The 20,606-nt window shown below is 36.1% G+C and overlaps 2 protein-coding genes across 5 annotated transcripts; both read left to right on the forward strand.

The window, feature by feature from the left end:
* The first annotated feature begins 6,098 nt into the window (after positions 1-6,098).
* LOC121241403 (protein FRA10AC1) lies at positions 6,099-14,169 on the forward strand. 2 transcript variants are annotated; one of them, XM_041139160.1, is made up of 12 exons: positions 6,099-6,249; positions 6,367-6,434; positions 7,654-7,735; positions 8,342-8,425; positions 8,543-8,582; positions 9,720-9,765; positions 9,866-9,924; positions 11,317-11,384; positions 12,290-12,373; positions 12,454-12,518; positions 13,302-13,424; positions 13,535-14,169. In XM_041139160.1, the coding sequence occupies exons 1-11, from the start codon at positions 6,194-6,196 to the stop codon at positions 13,385-13,387; spliced, it is 738 nt and encodes a 245-aa protein (XP_040995094.1). In that variant the 5' UTR covers positions 6,099-6,193; the 3' UTR covers positions 13,388-13,424; positions 13,535-14,169. The 2 variants fall into 2 exon arrangements, with proteins under 2 accessions (XP_040995094.1, XP_040995095.1); XM_041139161.1 differs by having other exon boundaries at positions 13,540-14,169.
* Positions 14,170-15,264: 1,095 nt separating this feature from the next.
* On the forward strand, positions 15,265-20,380 carry LOC121241499 (nuclear transcription factor Y subunit A-1-like). Of its 3 annotated transcripts, none has more exons than XM_041139282.1 (7): positions 15,265-15,454; positions 16,099-16,355; positions 17,616-17,728; positions 17,864-17,935; positions 18,141-18,302; positions 19,520-19,945; positions 20,053-20,380. In XM_041139282.1, the coding sequence occupies exons 2-6, from the start codon at positions 16,112-16,114 to the stop codon at positions 19,931-19,933; spliced, it is 1,005 nt and encodes a 334-aa protein (XP_040995216.1). In that variant the 5' UTR covers positions 15,265-15,454; positions 16,099-16,111; the 3' UTR covers positions 19,934-19,945; positions 20,053-20,380. The 3 variants fall into 3 exon arrangements, with proteins under 3 accessions (XP_040995216.1, XP_040995214.1, XP_040995215.1); XM_041139280.1 differs by having other exon boundaries at positions 15,266-15,454; positions 16,076-16,376; XM_041139281.1 differs by having other exon boundaries at positions 15,266-15,454; positions 16,099-16,376.
* The last annotated feature ends 226 nt before the right edge of the window (positions 20,381-20,606 follow it).

The following is a 20,606-nucleotide window of genomic DNA, read 5'->3' on the forward strand; positions in this document are numbered from 1 at the left end:
GTGGTAGAGGGTGATCTGATCACAGTAATCATACAGTCCAATCATTTGATTTGTATTGGTTTTATCAAAGAAAAATGTTATTCGGATAATAAATAACTTTTTACTCATTTAAAAACTTATGAATGATATATTTATTTATTTATTACTGATAACTTCATGATCTTGTTATATAATTCAATATTTCTCATTTCTTTAAAATTTTTATAGAAGTGACATTTTGGATTAATATCGGGAAAAATTGCTCGAACCTGATTCTATTCTGCATTTGTCTTTTATGATTACGACAGCATTCAATTATCGATAACTAGATTTCAAGCAAATATAAGGGTCGATTAGTTTGGATAAAGCCCTGAATGTGCATGCTTCTGGAGAATCTAAAAACAGAACAACGCAGATCAACCACCATGAAATAACGTCCAATTCAATGAACCTCTGATTAAAAGTGAAAAAAAAAAAAAAAAAAAAAATGAGAGATTGGTGGTTTATCTCTTAAATTCCCAATGAGATAAATAAGCTAAGTCAGCATGTTCTATTGAACCATATAATATATGCAGCTTCTCCTTTGACTCATTTCTCATCTTGATTTATATATCTTCTCTTCTGGGTTCGGCTCCCTCTTGATTGAAGTGTCGGCATTTGTGTTTTTTTCCCCTTTCAAATATGCATCTCTCTCTAGTAATGATTGTCGCATTCACATGGTCCTGTAACAACTGCAGCCCCATAATTTTCTGACAAATAATGGATGCTCCAACCACATGATTTGCCAATCATAAAATCAGATTCTTGAAGTTAATTATCTGACCAACCATGACAACTAGACCAAGATGTCCATACTTTCTCAATCTTTACAGCTAAAATTTTCCTGAAAGAGGAACACCAATTGCTTTGATGGGGTTAGTCTTTGCCCAGAGTCATGATAAAAAAAAAAAAAAAGGCAAGGGCTAATGCTTTTAAAGCTGTATCTGTAGAATAAGAAGAAATAACAATAACAATAAATATATAGAGACAACATAGGTATGAGAGGCTTCGACAGTTATAGACTGGAAGCGTCTCATCTCCAAACTGCTCGTATCTAAAATGATTATCGTTCCTGCACACATGCAAACACAACCAATGACAACCATTCACGACAAAAGTACTGTTTTTAATTAGATAGGACAATAGCCATGGCAAAGATATTTGATTTGTTTTTTTTTTATTTATTTAGAAAGAGCCATTTTCAATCTATTCATAATCATGTTTGCTTTAGATGTCATTTGTACTATAAGTTGAGTTGAGATAAAATGAATTAAAATAAAAGTTAAATAAAATATTATTAAAATATTATTTTTTAATATTATTATTGTTTTAAGTTGAATTGTAGAAGTAAAACTATATTGGATAATCACCTTACTTCTATTCGGGTGTTTGCATTAGATTATAAAGGCAATAGAAATAGAGTTGTTACAGAGGATAGGAACGTGAAACCAATTACATCTTGAAGACTATATTTAAAATATAAAAACTGTTGAGATAATCTCATCTATTTTCCTGATGGATTGTAGTGCAACAAGGAGGCACGAACATTGAGCTTGGAACATAACATTTGGCATCGGGAGGAGACGATGGATTTTGTAAAAACATCTGCTAGCTGGTCATGACTAGAGACGAAGGACACTTGCAATGCTTTGGCAGCAACTCAATAATGAACAAAATGAAAATCTATCTCAGCATGCTTAGTTCGAGCATGAAAGATTGGATTGATAGACATGTACGTGGCACCTATGTTGTTGCACCAAAGCTTTGGAGCACAAGGAAGTACAACCCGTAGATCACAAAATAAATATTGAATCAATTGTAACTAAGCAGCAGTGTTTGCAAGAGCTTTGTACTCAGCCTCTATACTCGAGTGGGACACTGTTGGATGTTTGCGAGAACTCCAAAAGATTAAGTTCTTGCCAAGGAACACGCAATAAGCACCTGTTGAGCGACAGTCATCGAAACAACCTGCCCAGTTGGCATCAGAATAGGCTTCATGTTGTTGCATTGGGGACTTGGTGATGAGAAGACCATGGGACACCATATGTTAGAGATAACGGAGAATGCGCTTCATGGCTTGCCAGTGCAGCTTAGTTGGTTTATGCAAAAATTGGCACACACGATTTACAACAAATGTTAGATCGTTTCTGGTAAGAGACATGCACTGTAGAGATCCAACAGTACTCCAAGAGAGAGTTGTGTCATGAAAGGGATCACTATCATATGCTAATAGAGAATATGAGGATATGGGCTTGGCCTCAAGCATTTTTGTGTGTTTGATTAAATCAATGATGTAACGATGCTAAGATAATAGAAGTCTGGTTGGTAGATGTTATACTTCAATGCCAAGAAAGAAGCTTAAGTCCCTAAGGTCTTTGACAATAAAATCATTTTGTAGAAGATCAAGTAGCTCATCAATAGCTTTAGGAGCAGAGGATGTGATGATGATATCATCAACATAAATAAGAATAAACACAGTAGTTGATCCAGCATGAAAATAAATAGAGAATAATCTGCCTTAAAAGCTTGGAAACCAAGTTGAAGTAGACATGAACTTAGCCAAGTAAACCATGCCCTCGGAGCCTAGTTTAGACCATAGATGGATTTATTTAAGCGATAAACATGAGATGGGTGTAAAGGGTAAGAGAACCCAAGTGGCTGGTTCATGAACACTTCCTCAGATAAATTTTCGTGGAGAAATGCATTTTGAATGCCAGTTTGACGCATAGCCCAACCTACAGAGTAGACAATCGAAAGCACAATCAGAATAGTGGTTGGTTTAACCACTAGGCTATAGGTTTCTCCACAGTCCAAGCCAGCTAATTGGTGAAATCATTTGGAAACAAGACGTGCTTTGTGGCACTCAATAGAGCCATCGCCTTTCTTTTAAGTTTAAAAACCCATTTGCAACGTACAACATTATATGCAGTATTAGAGGGAACAAGAGACGATGTGTTGTTTCGAAGCAAGGCATTAAACTCTTCTTGCATTCTAACACACCATTCAGGAATTTTGACAACAATAGAGAAACAAGTTGGCTCCACTAATAAGGATGCCTTAGCTAGGAGAGCTCGGGGAAGTGGATAATGTATGGTACCATCTGTAAATTGTCAGGGTCTGAAAATATGATTTTGAGAGTGGGTGATCATGGAGTGTGTTCTCAAGGGTCCTGGTGATGAAAGAGTGACACTAGTAGGTGCAGTTGTTGGTGAGGCAACAGTCAGCATAGTGATCACTTGCGGGCTTGGCTGAGGAAGAGTGAAAGGGAGTGACAAAGCTGCAATAATATATGACTCGAAAGTAGGAGGAGTAGACCTGCAAGTGTTAGAAGCAAATGGAAAGGTGGATTCATCGAAGATAACACCTCGAGAGATGTAAATTTGATCTGTGATGGGATTCAAACACCTATAACCCTTATGATGCATATTATACCCAAGAAACACACACTGAGAAAAGCGAGGCTGCAATTTATTTGTGTTGTAAGGGCGAAGGTGTGGATAACATGCGCAACTAAAAATTTTGAGGAATGTATAATCAGAACTGCAATTGTATATTTTTTCATAGGGAGATAAATTACCAAGTGCAGTACTAGGCATACGATTTATGAGAAAACAAGTTGTTTTACAGGCTTCATCCCAAAAGATTTTAGGTACCAAGTTATCAGTTAGGAGAGCCAAAGATGTTTCTATGACATGGCGATGCTTTCGCTCCGCACACCCATTTTGTTTATGAGTGTGTGGGCAGGATAAGCGATGTTGGATGCCTTGATTTTGAAGGTGGATGTGAAGAGACCTATATTCACCACCCCAATTTGATTGTAGACATTTAATTTTGGTATTGAATTGTCGTTCAATAAAGGCTTGAAATTTTACGAATATAGAGTAAACATCTGATTTGCATTGGATAGGAAATAGCCATGTAAAGGGAGAAAAAGAATCAATAAAGGAAACATAATATTTATTGTCAAGATGTGACACAACTGGGGAGGGTCCCCATACATCACTGAAAACTAACTCTAACGGAGACATAGACTTATGCGTAGAAGAATAAAATGGCAATTGATGGCTTTTGGCTTGCAAACAAGCAGAGCATGGATTCGTGAATTTATTTGAAGACACTGGAAGCTTGAACTTGGAGATGACATGCCGAACCATTTGAAACATTGGGTGGCCCAAATGTCGATGCCAACTGGCATCTGTTGTGTGTTCACCAACAAGAGCTTGTTTTTATTTGAGGAGATGCAGTTGCTGGAGAAAGATGATAAAGACCATTTCTAAGAGGACTTTGGAGAATTACTCTATTTGTGCTGCAATCCTTAATCACAAAATGAGAGGCATGAAATTAAAAAAAAAAAGAATTATCAATAGCAAATTTATTAACAGAAAGAATATTTTTTGTGATACGTGGAATATGTATGAGTTGTTTTAAGAGAAAGGAAGGACCAGATGTAGATAGAAGAGACGAGTCAATGTGATCAATATGCAAACCTGAGCCATCACCAACGTGGATTTGATCCATGCTATTGTAAGACTCCGATGATATGTTGAGGTTTGAGAGATTGTTGGTCAGGTGGTGTGTTGCATCAATATCAAGATACCAGTTTTCATCAGGAATAATATGCTTAAAAGAGTAATAAGCTTATGGAGATTGTGTAGGAGCACTTTGAAAAAGTATGATCAAAGCAGTGATAACAGTTGAGAGCAATATGGCCAGATTTGTTGTAGACTTGACATGTGGGACGGGAACCATTTGAGAAGGTACCAGAAGAAGGGAATTTCGACCCCTACCACGACCATGTTGGTCACGGCCACTAGAGTTGTGATGGCTACCAGAGTTGTTAAAAGACTGTTGTTGGGTTCTGCTTTAACTTGGATGATTGCAAGAAGCCAAATTGGCAAATGACATTGCAAGATCAGTAGTATTTTGATGTTGCTCAAGAAGATGTTCATGTGCAAGTAAATGTCCATACAATTCATCCAGAGGCAGAGGGTCAACACAAGTAGTCACAGAAGTGACAAAGGGGTCATATTTGGTCCTTATACCAGCAAGTAAATATGACACCATTTCAGAGTCATTAAGTGGTTGGCCAGTAGCAATAAGAGTATCAGTAAGAACTTTCATCCTTTGAAAGTAATTAGGGATAGCGGATGATCCTTTCTTTAAAGTTGCAAGTTGGTAATGGGTTTGGGTGATATGGGCTTGAGACTGAGAGATGAGCATACGTTCCAAAGATAACCAAAGCTCACATGAAGAAGAACAACCAATGACATGAGACAAGACATTTTCAGAAAGAGATGAAATGAGAGTGCTTAGTATAATTTGGTCTTGTTGACTCCATATGTGAAAGACTGGATTGGGAATGGTTTCAAAATCACCAGAGGTAGGCGTAGGATTTGGGATGGTTAGAGGTGGAGGTAGGTTAGTTCCATCAATAAAGCCAAAAACATGTTGGTCATGAAAATAGGGAATGACCTGGGCACGCCAAAAAAGAAATTTTTCACGATTTAATTTGATAGTAATCGAGTGATGGATATTGGTAAGAGTAGTGATAGAAGAAGAGTGTGGGGAGGTGTGTTGGTGAGTTTCACCAGCTGACCATAAGAATCAGAGGACGTGAGTCTATTGGCTTCTGATACCAAGTTGAACTGTATTGGATAGTCACCTTACTTCTATTCGAGTGTTTGCATTAGATTATAAAGGCAACATAAATAGAGTTGTTACATGGGATAGGAATGTGAAACCAATTACATCTTGAAGACTATATTTAAAATACAAAAATTGTTGAGATAATCTCATCTATTTTTCTGATGGATTGTGTTTGAGCTGGATAAATTTTTAGCATTTTAAAATTTTAAAAAATTGAATTGTTTATTATATTTTATATAAGAATTTAAAAAAATTATAATAAAGAAATAAAAGAGACAAAACAGTTTCATTGTCCAAATAGCCTAAATCCAGGAAAACTCATTTTTTATTTTTTTCATTTTACATACCTTTTATTTTGCAAAAATTAAAGAAGATTGCACGTGATATGAAAAATAAGCGTTATATAAATTTAAAAAAGCTTATTTATTTATCACAGTACTTGGTTTGGATAACGGTCGAGGGCACGAACAGAAGTTAGAACCAGTTGAACTGCGAGAGGCGATAGAGGGAAAGAGTGGAGGAGAACCAGATGGCGTCGTTCCGATCACTGAGATCCGAAATCTTCGACCGAGAAGAGCGAAAACAGTAAGTTCCGCCCCTGCCCCCCCAAAAAAAAGCCATTTCTCTTTCCTTTTTCCCCTTAAATTTCCCCACACTGTTCGATTTGCTGCTGACTAACTGCAAAACCCTAATCTTTTACAGGCAGTACCAGGATCACATTCGGGGCCTCAACGCGTACGACCGCCACAAGAAATTTCTCCATGATTACGGCTCGTCTCTCTCTCTCTGACTATTTCTGTGTCTGGGCATTTGAATCGTTTTCTAAGCACCCTTCGAATTTGTACTGCGCAAATATATATATATATATATATCGAAACATGAATTTTAGTAGCAGAATATGGATTGATTTCGTGTATTTAATTAGAAAATTCCCATGTTTTGCATAAAAAGGCACTGTTGACTTCATTTAGATGCGAATAATATTTTGTATTCTGGAATACATATGAGCTCTGGAAGATTGACTTGTCTAACTAGATTCGATAAATAAGTATTAGTTTTGTTCCCATTAGTTGGGGAATAGGTTGTGATTGAAATGGACACATGAGATGGATGCAAATGACGAGCATTTTGTTTGTTGGTTCCTCTTGTCCTAAAGCAATAAGGGTGATGAACAATCCTCTCCACTAAGGAGGAAGGGGGCTACAATCATCCATATATTCATTGTAGATGGAATTATCTAGTAGTTACTATTTTTGATATTGAAGTGATCAGACACAGTACAAGGGAGGTAGGAAATGTAGCTATTTTTCAAATGTATTGTGAGGGAGCTCATACCCAATGTTTTTGCTGCATTTTGATACGTATTTAGAAATATTACATATGTACGTCTCGTGCACGTGCTTCCATGTCAATTTGTTGTGGATTTTTTTGACTCAATAAGGTTCATTTTTTATGAGATTCTACAGTTCACAAAATAATTATGAGATTCTATTTATAAGTAAGTACTTAACTTTCTATTTATTCTTTTTTTTTTGAGTTGTCAATGTTCATATGAGCAGGATGATTTATACAGTTTTTTTTTTTTTTTTTAATAAGTCGCAATGATTTATACAGTTATGGTGCTTTAGTTTTGTATTTATCAAATGTTGCTGATTTATACTTCACATCAAGTGTCTATACTTTTCATTTTCTTTGCTTTTAAATTTCATCATTCGATGAACCTATTGCTGGATGTAGTGCTGCATTGAGTTATAATTCTTTGTTGTGAACCCTTCTCTGTATCACATATACATCTCCTTATTGTTTTCAACGTTCAATAAGAAATTTTGTTTTAAATCAGTCCTTTAAGTTTTCGATTTAAACTTAAAAAAATAGTCTTTTGAGTTTTAATTGAAAGCCGAGCACAGCTTGCTATTTTTTTTAAACATAATGGTATAGTAGTAGTTAAGGTTAATGCATATTCATTATGATTCTTGTTTTGGGTTGCAGTTGGATTTTATGGGAAAGAAAAAGCCACACATGTAAAGTTGCCTGTTAAAACTGATCAAGACACCCTAAGAGAGGGATATCGGTACGTCCTCTTGCGTTACTCTCTACAAGTTCTCAATTGGCTGCACATCTGTATTACACCCCCTTTGGCTTGTATTATGTGATGTGTTGTTTTATATATTTATTACTCAATTTCAGATCTTTTCCATATGTATTTGATGGAAAACCTTCTGGTTTTTGGTTGGATCTTTTTGAATGTAATCAAGTGTTCCGCTAGGCAGCCTTTGAGTATCTTATGGAATTTCATCTTTCTCTTTGCACTTAGACGCAACCCCTACTTACTAGCTCTTGGGACAGTCTGGTGGCTGCATTGTACTTTACTTTCATGGAGGAAACATGCTTATTAAATACTAGATGATATTAATTACAAACAATTATGTTTTCTGTTGCTCATAAAAAAACTGTTTTTCTATTTTCATAAGTGCAGAGAGAAATATGGACTTTTATTTTCTTGTGAGATACAAAAGAGAATGAAAGAAAGCAGCAGTGTCTCCTTTGGCTATTTTAGCTTTTTATCGTTTTATTTTTATTTTATTTTCCTATTTCAGAGGTAGTCTCCCCAGTATACTTTTGTGAAATTCTCTTCCTTAAATCTAAGACTTCGATTTTCTTTTCACCAATTGATTAGGTTTATACGTACTGAGGAAGATGATATGGATCCTTCTTGGGAGCAAAGGCTGGTGAAGCGTTATTATGATAAGCTTTTTAAAGAGTATCCTTCGGGAGAAGATATTACTTCAAAGTTACTTATAAAAAAAAAGATATTACTTCAAAGTTGTGAAATTGTTTCAGATATGTTTCCATGTTCATTGCCTTAAACTTGCTGAAGATATTGCATAGCCGACATGTCACACTACAAAAGTGGCAAGGTGATTGTTTATTCAGTACATTTTTCTAATCTCAGTTTCTTTTAAGTTTAAGATATGAACCTAACAGTAATGATTTTAATTTAGTCCTTTGAAAATGCTTCCTTTACCTGCATATGAAGGCAAGTTTGTCTTCTGATGAGTTTCCAGTGAAATAAACAAAGTTATTGAGAGAATGTGTGAAGTAGATCACATTTTGCTCCTCTTGTTTTATCTTTGATTCCTCTGTATCTTTCCTTTTCATTTTGGTTTCTGTCATTTTGTTCTGTAAGCTGTTCTAAATTTGCAGTAAATCTGGTTTTGGGTCTATGGTACTACTATTTAGCATTTTGGGTTGGGGAAGTTTTTGTTTTTGTTTTTTTTTACTACTTTAGTTTGAAAATTGTCAATGCTTCTTTTACAATATTCTGCTAAAGAAATCCCTAGGGGTTGGCTCAAGTTGTAAAGGCCTTGGTTTTGTGAGTATGCTCCCTCCATGTCTAAGGTTCAAATCCTCTTGGGTAGGGGCCATCGGACTGGGGGAACTTCCTCTTGAATTACCCGAGGTGCACTTGCGGGAAACTTCTTGTGAGGGCCTGTGCACCCATGGGATTAGTCAGGACTTTGTTCTCGGACACCCGGTGCCAATAAAAAAAAATATTCAATATTCTACTAAAGATACTCACTAAAATCTATTGCAGGAAGTTAGTCAGAAAACAAAACATGTTCAAGAAAGATGGATTTTAGATTCCTTCTCAATTCTTATAAATGGCTTGATAGTAGACTGATAAATTGAGTTTCGGGGGTTCTTGTGAATGTGAAGAGTTTTTTTATAAGTAAATTAAAAGAATGGGATCTAAGGGGATGTGAACGTGAAGAGGTTTTAATAGGAGTCCTTTTACCGATAAAAAAGGGAGTCCTTTTACATGGGAGAGCATTTGGGGGTTGGAAGCCTCTAAAAGATAAACTTTGCTAACATAATGGAGTTGTTTAATTGGTCAATTGATTCTGATAAATGAGAGTCCAATTGAAATTTCATGCTTAAGGGGAAGAGAATGAATGTTACGTGTTTATAGCTTCTGTGTTATGCTGTATTGAATGTCTTGTAGTACTTGCATTACATGTAAAATGTTACTCTAATATATAAAAGTTTCTTTATAGATTGGTCTGAGGTGGAGGACAGAGAAGGAAGTCATGTCTGGGAAAGGTAATATCATTCTCCTCATTAATTATTTTAATACCATTGTTTTTCTCCTAGTTGAGAATTTTTTTTGAGTTTGAATCAACTTGTTACCCTTTTTTGTCAGGGCAGTTTATATGTGGTAATAAACATTGTGACGAGAAAGATGGCTTGGCAAGTTATGAGGCAAGTGTTTCTATAAACGTCATTGATCTCTTAACCATTTTATGGTGCAGTATAATTTTTTTTTTGGTTTATAATGTTTCATCTAAACGACATTGGGGAAATTTTATTTATACAATCTATAATATATTGCATTGGTGCATGCCAATGCTGGGTCATATTTTTACAGTTGGTATGCTACTTTGATAACCGTATTGTTCTGTAAGGATCATCTATTTACCAATTTCATCGAGCCATTCACCCTCTAATTTTTCATTATTTAACCACTTTTTGGAGTTTGTCATCAGAAAAATCTTTTTTTTAGCTGTATAATTGTATTCAGTGATTGTCTTGGCGATGATTCTGTTAATATGAGTACTCAATATTCCACCAACAATATGGGTGCAGTACTTAAAATTCAGACAGTGTCGTCTCTAAATAGAATGAAAGATAAAAAGATTGCCTTTTTTACATGATGTCCATTGTCTTTAAATAGAATGAAAGATAAAAAGATTGCAATTTTTACAAGCTGGTTTGGACATCATTACAATCTTTTGAGTAAGACTTGCTTTGTCTGTCCATTATTTGCTCATATTCAAAGATGTCATGCTTGATGTATTTAATGAACTAGGAGCATAGGCTGAATTTTGTGAGAGGCCTCCTCTTGCTTTCAGCTGTCTCAGCTGTGTACACACACACACACACACACACACACACAAACACAAAATCAATTCTGACAGATATTTGATACTGATTTCCTTGCCAAGTAATGTTTTATACCACTATTCCACTGGTTCTGGATGGTACTTGCGACATGTGAGATGGTTAAATTACATAAAGCTAATTCTTTTCGTCTGTGTGTGTGTCGAACCCTTGTAAACTATGTGTTCATACATTGGTATTCCATGTTTTCTGAGTCTTGACTAATCAAGGTTTTTATGTCCTTTTCCTCCAGCATTTAATATTGGTTTGCATTTTTGTCTTCTTTTTTTTTTTTTTTTTTTTGTGATAAGTAGAAGTTCTTCATGTTTGAACTAATAGTGGAATATGATTGCTATTATTTTTTTGCAATATATAAGCTTTAGTTCAAGGAACAGTAAATCATGCTATATTATCCTATTAGATCTGTTCTCTAATCAAGTTCTATACCACTCTTGAAGATAGCAAGAGGGCGTTGCCAGAGTCAGAAAACTCTATGCTCAGATCTCTGTATGATTACACAACTGCCTACAACAACACTTGCTTTTCTTCCTTTTTTGACTTTTTGGATTTTTGTGCTTCTGCTTTGCTTTAACTAGGTGCCTTTTTTTATACTTCATATGCACTTGGTTGCTTCCCTAGTGCTCTTTTAATAAAATTTTTCTGTGTTTATGTATCAAAGAAGTTTTATACCACTTCTTGGCTGTTACATTACAGGTGAACTTTTCTTACTCTGAAGCTGGAGAAAATAAACAAGCCCTTGTGAAATTGGTGACTTGTGAGAGGTTAGTTGATTTTTCCTGTTTCTATATTCATTTCTACATCTATGTCTGAAATGGTTATGTAACTTATTTAGTTGATGTTGTTGTTCAGCAGGATCTAAAATCTCAGATGGCTGTTATAATCTATTCTGAAATTATATATGTTTTTATATGAAGTTTGGCCCTTCTAGTTTTTTACTATGAATGTTTGGCATCCACGTGGAGTTTAAACAGATGAATGAAACATTACTTGACTTTGTTTTCCCAATCCGTTATTGATGTTCCTGGCAGGGACATAGCAAATTTGGACAATAATACTTATTTTAAGTTGGAAGTATGATGTACTGTTTGAAAGGGTTACAGTCTGCGTTAAGGAGCGAAAAGTGGTTCATCTGAGGAATTTTTTTTTTTGATAGGTATCATCTGAGAGAAAATTAGTTGATAACATTTTTGTCCAATTGATGGTTGAATTGATCAACCCTATGTAATTTCAGGGACCTTTTTGTTTTACAAAGAAACAGGCTTAGAAATTTCTTTATTCGTTTTCTAAGTTTCTTTTGGTCGGGAGTGTCCGTCCCCTCCTTTTTATAGTTCTATAGGGGTATTTGAAACATTGCTTCTCATCGTAAATTCTGCCAGCAATTGGCCATTATAATTGAATGGGATTTAGTAGGTTTTCCCTCTAATTCAATTTCAGAATAATATACATTTTAACTGGCACAGGTAAAATCGAATAATAAGTCAGATATCAGATATCATCTTTTACTTGATATTTCTCATTGGAAGGTGATCAGATATGGTGCTGTCTGTTTCTTGGGTTGGACAAACACGTCTTCTTCTCTTACTAATGAATGTTTTGGTTCACTGGTTTTGAAGTTTTCATTAACATGCTCCAACACCTTTTGATGTTGTTGATCACTCTCAAATAGATGCGCGGAGAAGCTTCATTATAAAAGGCGGAAAGAGAAGGAGCAATCAGAGAAAAGAGAGCAAGAAGAAAACAAACGGAAGAGGTCCCAATCCAAGTCTATTGTTTACTTTGCAGTGTATATTGTACTGAGTTACTGATTAAATTACCAGCTCCTTATTCCAGGAACCGGTCAAGAAGTGATGATGAAACAGATGTCGAGTATGAAGGGATCAAGGAGAGGAGAAAAGGTCTGGACTTGCCTCTAATTGAACTCCAATATTACATAAGCTATGCTCATTCCCTTTTTTTTCATTGCAGTTTATTGTGCCTATTTTCAGTTCAGATTAGTGCATCTAGTTATTTGTGGCTTAGCAATCTTCTACTTTGTGGTAGGATCATGGGATAGGTCTTGGAAATGATTGGAACTCCTATTTAATACTCTGCTGTGTGGCAATTACGAATTAGACTTGCAATTGTGCACACCAGTTCCATGGGATTAAAGAAGGGATGTTCCGGGGGTTGTGACCATGACTAGAATTTAGGAGCTTTTGGTTTTCAAAACTTTCAACCTACTCCGTCCATTTGTGGGCAGGTCACTTCTTGAATATGTCGATTTTTAAATTAGTACAAGTTTAATTATAAATTAAATGGATCTGTGTAACAGTATAGTCATATTTGTGGTTAAAGTTTGACACAATTTTTTGGTGTTGGTCCTATTTGCTAGGATGAACTCTATCCAAGACTCGGGAGCAATTTCAGTTTTGACTCTCTCTCCATGGATATGTGGATAGGGATATTCCGATATTACATAGGACTTCCTCCAAGTTTCACATGTTGGTGTTACCTTCATTAAGCTAGCCAAGCGTCTGTTGTAATTGTGACCACTGCAATAGATTGAAAGACTAGCACCTATTAATTTGGATAGAAATTTGCTCCAGCATACACATCCCTATCTTTTCTGAACCAGATCCTTGCTGGTTGTTTCTGTCTGATCAAACAGTGGGGAATTTATACTAAGTTGTTGTTTGCAGGGAAAAAGGCTTCAACTTCAACTGATGATCGTAAAATTGATGACGATGATAACTTTGATGAGTTTCTTGAGGGGATGTTTCCGTGAGGGACGAACAGCTGAATGACTGCTGCCAAATTCAAAGGTATTTCTTCATCGCCTATTGGGCAGTTAGAAATAGGGGAAAAGTTAAAAACATGTAACCTTGGCCGATGAAGAGTAATAATATATGTGCGTGTATATTTTTTTTTCCAGTTCAGTAGTGAAGGGAAGGCTAAAAGTAGACTCCATTTTCTTAATCCGGCCTTGCTGGCTATTCTGGCTATGCCACTTGCCTCTCCCCTCGGAAACCAGAATGGTTTGTCTTTTGTTAGTGTACGTGATAACAACAAACAAACAGCAGCGACAACAGAGGCAAGAGAGAAGCTTTGCTAGGCAGAAAGGTTTTGATACCTTATTTAAGATTGTGACAATTGGTGATATGGGAATGAATAGTAACCATGAAGTAGTAATGTTTGTGGTTTGTATTGTATTGTATTGTATTGTATTGTAACATGACATGTCGGTCTGATTGAGTTCGAAGTTGGTGTACTATGAAAATGTTTGGTTGCTTTAGGATGTGTATTGGAATTGCATTCTACAAGGCATCGCACCAGGCGTGGCACACATCTTGGCATGGCTGCCACAGAGGATGAGGACAAACAAGAAGCCGTCTACTTGGGGCGCATCGCTGTTATCACACCGCTTAAGGGGGCAACGTGTTGAAACAGCTAAATTTGGGCCCAATGGTCCACTGATCCTGACACGTTGTGTATTAATTGGCAATGACATTTTTAGATCTCAATTAAAATAAAAATTAAAATGCTAAAGCCATGGATTGTCTTTTGTCATATTGAGTTGTTTTTAAGCTCGCTCACTCAATAATGGTGTTAGTTAAAACTAAAAGAGTTCTTCTTATCTGCTCCCATTTTAATATTGGAATGAAAGGAAGAGAGAATATATAATTTTTTTTTTTTTTTTAACTTACAAACAAGCATATATGATTTATGATAATGCCATTTTAATAGGACCGACAAAACGACAAAGGAAGGTAAGCAACAACAAGTCTATAAAAAGAAATTTCATATTTTTTTATTTCGATAAAATGGTAATATGGAATGGACAAAAAAAACAAATTATAGAATGGAATCTATTCTTTCTTACTTAATTACTTGTGGTGGTGCTGATTTGAATGATTCAACCATTTTATATAAAGTCAATGAAAGGCATCGACATCCTTTAGGTTAAAGAAGTCTCAGTAGGAATCCAATTCGGCAATTCTTTAATCCCCATTAATTTCATTTTCTTTTATCAACAAATGTATTTTTTGTTTCGTATTGTTGTCCTGAGATTTGATCCTTTTAAGATGTGGTTTGTAAGCAAATATCTTTTATACCTTTTTTTTTTTTTTTTTTTTTTGGTATGGAATTGATGGATTTGTAGGAATCGTATTATTGCCTTTGATTAAGAAAATAAAAGAATGGCAATGATAATGCTATTTACCAAGTTTATTATCAATCATGCTATCTATCAATAATATATTTAACCTCAAATTAAGCACATTAAATACATTTAGACTATATTGGAAAATTAAAATTGTCCATTCTCAATGTTGTTGGTCTGCTAAGAAAAATGGATTTCCAATATCTTAATTGGAATTAGTTTTACATTTTAATTGGAAGGTAGACTATAATTATGGCTTTAATAATATCACATTAGATCATCAATTATCTCGAATGCCTATGTTTAATTTCATGAAATTTTGAAAATGGAAGAAAAATAATAATTAAAAAAAAAAAAAAAAGACATGAATAAATGACACGTGTCAGTACTGTAATAGAAATGACTTTTAGATTTATTTTTATCTAAAAGTACGGGTTAGTTTGGACAAAGAGAGCGACGCTTGCGAGTTGCGAGAAAATAAATATTCAGACAAAATTCGATCTCGAAAACCTTAAATAAGATCTCCTTTTTCTAAATATAATTATTCTCTGTCTCCGTGGACTTCCACTGTCTCTCTTTAAGGTTACACCGAGAGAGAGAGAGAGAGAGAGAGAGAGAGAGAGAGAGACTCCAGTACCGATGAGCTTCGACTTGTGAAACACCAAAGCATCTTGAGTTCCGATTAGCTGCATCGTAAGTTCTACTCCAACAGTTTCCTCTCATATCTCTCTTCCTGGACTTTGATTCAAAAATTTGATCACAATATGTAACTATGGATTTTACTAGTACCTAAATTCTCTACTTTTCCTTTTGTTATCCAGTGTTTGGTTGTTGAGAAAACACGTGGAAAAACGAGAAAAGCTTTGGTTTTTTTGGGCTTCAAAATGCTACGGATGGTCGATATTTCACGTCTTTTTCAAAAAGTTTTTTCCCCTTCCGAATATGTACTTGTTATAAATTGTGAGAGATTGGGCGTATCAGAATTTAGAGTGGAAATGGAGATACCCAGACGAAACATTCAGCCAAATTGGGCTAAATAGTTGTATTAGGCTAAGTTTGGTGGAGTAGGGTCTTGGAATTTTTACAACTTAAATAAGTTTTGTTCTGCTTCTTCCTTCAAATATTTGAGCTGACGAACAATGGTCGTTGATCATCTTTCCGAGCCCAGTTACTCAGCTGTATGTTCGCTTCGATTATAATATTATTATTCATTTCGTTGGGTGTGCGTGTTCTCTTTTGCTTACGTATGGTCCTATGGAGTCCCGAATTTGCCCAATATATTTTTGGTAAGAATCAAAATTTATTTTATTTTAGTTGCTTACTTTTATGGGTTGAAGGAGGAAGTTGTGAATGATGCCAGCAAAGCCTGGAAATGAAGATGGACGATTAGAACATGGTGGGCAGACTGTGTTGCAGTCAGCCACATATTCTCAACCTTGGTGGCGTGGCGTGGGGAACAATGTGTCCTTAGGTGACAATGCTTCAAAATCAACTTCAATGGAACACTTAAATGTTTCTGTTGGGAATGGAGTCATGCAATTGAAAGTGAATGGCCCGCTAGATGATGGAGCCAAATTCAACAAAGAAACACGGGGTACTGTAGCATCAAAATCTGGTAGTTAACTTTTGAGCTGCCCTTTTCTCAATGAAGTGTTGTGAAGATTGCTTCATATATGTTTATTTGTATGTGTGTATTATCTATTTACTAGCTATTGAATGTATCGAACCACACGTTGTTTCAATTGGAGAAACCACTTTCACTATATCCAAATGGTTGATGATTGCAATTTTGATTCCTCAACTACTTTTGTTTATTAAATTCCCGAAAATTTTTGTAATTTAGTAAAAACAAAACCTTACCGCAGAAAGGAGAGAAATTTGGCTTTGATGGCTTCACAAAAGTCCATTAAAATTCTCCGCTAATGTTTATTTGCCTTGAAAAGCTGGAAAATGTTTACTTGATGGCACTAGGAGTTACTTCTAATTTGTAAATTATGTTTATACACCTGTATGATTTTTTTTTTAATTTGATAAGTTGGAATCTTGTCCCCTGTTATTTAAGAGTGTGTAGTACCCCCCCCCCAACAACCATCTTTTCTTTCAGTTGGTGCAATGTGAAGCTGACTATGGCAGACAAGCAGACCAAGAAATTGCATTGTGCTTCAGTTTTTGGCGTAAGTGAAATAGGTCAAGATGTGGACCATCTTCGACCGAGACCATCAATTGCTGATCAATCATGATTCCATTTCCAGCTTCCCCTTTTTCCCATGACTGCCATCTTTTCCTTTGTTACACGCGTTTTCCATATATGGAACAAAGGCTTCAGGCTGTTAAGTATTTATGGGCTTCCAATGTTTAAACTGTGTTTTTTATTCCATTTCCAACTTCCCCTTTTCCTGTGACTGCCATCTTTTCCTTTGTTACACGAGTTGTCCATAAATGGAACAAAGGCTTCAGAATCAATAAAAAAAAAGGTTTTAACTGTGCTTTTGGTCCTAATGCGAAATTCAAGCAGCTCTTTTCTGTCCTTTTCCTATTTTATGGTCCCTTACTAGGTCCTTCCCAAACTATATGTCATAGTATTTTCTATGTGAACGTCTTATGAAATACTACTAGGAAGATATGTCGACTTACACCACCAGGTATCTCAGAATAGGGGGAAAATATAGATCTACATAGTCATGTGATCTGAGATACACGAACTTCACAAATGCAATGTTGTGCCAAGGTGTGGATGGAATGTTTCTTATATCTTAGAATTAAAATTTTAACAGGTCATGTTCTCTGCTATATGATCATGTATGTCACAAGTGCAGAGTATCTGGTAAATATTCAAATTTATTTTTCATATCAGATGGGAATATTGGGAAAGAGCACCGAGATAATAACCATGTTCCATCCTTAACCCCTAAAATGGTTGAACACCTTGATCCGAACTCCCAGATGGAGCTTGTTGGTCACTCGATTGTAAGTCCTGTTCATCCCTCTCTCTCAAATTCATACACCTGCATGTTTGGATGTTCAATTAATAATCTGGTGCTTTGGATTGCTTTTATTTGGGCTACTGGAAAAAATTATTACTTTTCAATGTAATTTATGCAGGTATTGACATCATATCCTTATTCAGATCAACAGTATGGTGGAATGTTTGCTTCTTATGGGCCCCAAGCTATGGTATGCAATTTGATGTAAATTTAATTGAGAACTGACCGCTATAAAAATTTAAGATCCACTTGATAGAATATGGTACTTGTATGTTACACATATAAGAAAACTGAATTTCGTTATTTAGCCACTCTGCTTGGTGTTGGGAGTAGTTATTTTTAGTCGTCTGCTTTGGGATGTAACAATCTTCTGATGCTACCTCCTGCGATGCCAGATACCTCAATTATATGGAATGCATCATGCTAGAATGCCTTTACCTCTTGAAATGGAAGAGGAACCTGTCTATGTAAATGCAAAACAATATCATGGTATTCTGAGACGAAGACAATCACGTGCTAAGGCTGAGCTTGAGAAGAAAGTGATAAAAGTTCGGAAGGTATAATTAATTTGTTGTAATCTTTTTCTTCCCTGGACCATGCTATATAAACTGGGATATATAATATATTGTCAGAATAAAAACATGCATTGAATGGTTGATGCAACTTTCATTTAGTATATCTCCTTTTGGTCAAAGTTCTTTTATGTTCAGCTAAATTTATTCATTATTGGCAAGTTTCCTTCTAGGTTTTGTTTCTCATTATGGCCCTTGTGGATGGACATTGTTACTTAATGTGTGTTTGCATGCTGGAAAATTTCCTGCTGGGTTTCATAGCTTGGTTAGCTCTCTTTCAGTTGGGATCCATTAGAAATTGTGTTACCTCTTCGAATAACTGACTCCGTTAATGCTTGCTTCATTGGGGGATTGCAACTCATCAATCACACTTTCAAATTAAAAGCCTATCTCATTATATTGTCTGTCTACATATTATTAGATGCTTGAAGTTGCATTATTTATTGAAAGGATTCTATTCTCACGATTACACAAATCAAACCAGATTGGACAGGGTTGTCCTGAAGGCATGAAAAACCCATAATCATGAAGGCGGAATGAAATTGATAATGTTGACCAGTGGACCTCAACAATTTCTGTCATTGGACCAGGTCCTTGTTACATACTTATGTTCTATGTGTAGAATGGAATTAGTTAAGGAGATTTAGCATGTTGCTGCCCTTTCTAGTGTCGGGATTTCGTATGACGGGAGTGCCAATATGAAAGTTTATTGTCTTTGCAAAAATCTAGTCGTTTCTTTTCTGTTGCTTTATATAATTGGAATGAGTCTTCTTTTTCAAACATATTCATTTACTTGATACAAATCAAGAAGTGGTCTATATTTAAGCCATACTGTTGTTTATGGGGAGTAAAATGCAGGCCTCGATCATGGCAGATGGTGAGGGCATGAGTAGGTGGGACGGATTGGGTATGTCTGAGGCTGAATTTATGTCTAGCCTCAATAGAAAACATAAAAAGGGTTTTTTTTTTTCTTTTTTTTTTGGGGGGGGGGGGGGGGGGGGGGGGGGGGGGGGGGGGGGCATGGTTGTTTTGGAAGTTGTTTGATAAAAATATTGTAAGGAGCTTGGACTTGTAATAATTTGGTTATCTTGTGAGTTCAGCTTCTGTTTTGCTTCTCCATCTCCAACCCCAACCTTCTAACTTGTGAAGATTTAGAATGGCTGGAAGGATTCCTGATATTGTATGATGGTTTCATGTGACAGCCATATCTCCACGAGTCTCGACACCTACATGCTATGAGGAGGGCGAGAGGCTGTGGGGGGCGCTTTCTTAATACAAAAAAGCTTGATAATCTTTCTGATCCCCCTTCAGAAGAAGGCATGAATATGGGTGCTAAACCTTCTATGGGGCCAACCATCTCATCTGGCTCTAAATGCTTTTTCAACAATGGCAATGGGAATTCAAGTTCCTCGCATAATCAGCACAAGGGATCACTGGCCATAATTCACAACACACATGGAACGCACTGTTTTTCCAACGGTAACAGCAGTGGCAATGGCCTGTCATCAACTTACCATTCACTGTTTAGTGATGGTAAGGAGGTAGACTGCTTGGGTCAGCAGAGAGAGAGCATGCAGGTGAACGGGGTTGTACATGGGGCACTCCCCATTAAATGACATTCGCTGAAGGTGGGATGCCTCCTGAAATAGTTTACCAGTTCAGTTCTAATGACTCTTGATATTAGTTGTGATCGAGAACAAAGTAACTTTGTATCTTATGAGAGACTATTGTGCAGGTGAACCTGAAGGTGTTCACCGCATCCAGCTTTGGGAGAAACCCTCGTGTTTCTCAGGCAATTCATTCTTGGCTTAAAAAAAACTAGGTTACTTGTCTTAATTCTAGGTGAGAATTGGGAGACAAATATGACTCGCTGCTATTATGGTCTGAAGTTCATACATTTTTCTTCCTTTCCCTCCTAGTGTAAAATGCTCAAAGTTCCTAACTTATCAAGTAGGAAATGGTTATGTATGTGTAAAATTTCAACAATTTAGGTATGGAGATTTCAGAAGTGTGATGCTTGTTTATGACAAGAGTTGGCTAGCCTGATGGTGCTGTGTTGACAATGTTATGAGCTTATCTCTCTCTCTCTGCTTTTATTGCAATTTGATGAGTGTTAGATGACAACAAAAGATGCAAAGCACAGATAGGAGGTGCATCCTATCAATCTATGATTGAATGGAGGTCTGGTTGCCTATAACAGCCCTTCATCCCATAGGGCGGTTGAGATAAGGGGTTGGGAGGAAATTAAGAAAGTTTCTCCTTGGTTCATTTTCTGTAAGAGCCCCAGGT

The sequence above is a fragment of the Juglans microcarpa x Juglans regia genome, chromosome 7S (genome assembly GCF_004785595.1).
Source record: "Juglans microcarpa x Juglans regia isolate MS1-56 chromosome 7S, Jm3101_v1.0, whole genome shotgun sequence".
Taxonomy (NCBI): domain Eukaryota; kingdom Viridiplantae; phylum Streptophyta; class Magnoliopsida; order Fagales; family Juglandaceae; genus Juglans; species Juglans microcarpa x Juglans regia.

Bases quoted from the DNA above. Each gene is read 5' to 3' on its own strand.
- LOC121241403 (XM_041139160.1), top strand. From the start codon at position 6,194: ATGGCGTCGTTCCGATCACTGAGATCCGAAATCTTCGACCGAGAAGAG. The intron at 6,250-6,366 runs GTAAGTTCCGCC...AATCTTTTACAG, and splicing joins GACCGAGAAGAGCGAAAACA to GCAGTACCAGGATCACATTC. The intron at 12,374-12,453 runs GTCCCAATCCAA...TCCTTATTCCAG, and splicing joins GAAGAAAACAAACGGAAGAG to GAACCGGTCAAGAAGTGATG.
- LOC121241499 (XM_041139280.1), top strand. From the start codon at position 16,112: ATGATGCCAGCAAAGCCTGGAAATGAAGATGGACGATTAGAACATGGT. The intron at 16,377-17,615 runs GTAGTTAACTTT...TTTTCATATCAG, and splicing joins TACTGTAGCATCAAAATCTG to ATGGGAATATTGGGAAAGAG. The intron at 17,729-17,863 runs GTAAGTCCTGTT...TAATTTATGCAG, and splicing joins AGCTTGTTGGTCACTCGATT to GTATTGACATCATATCCTTA.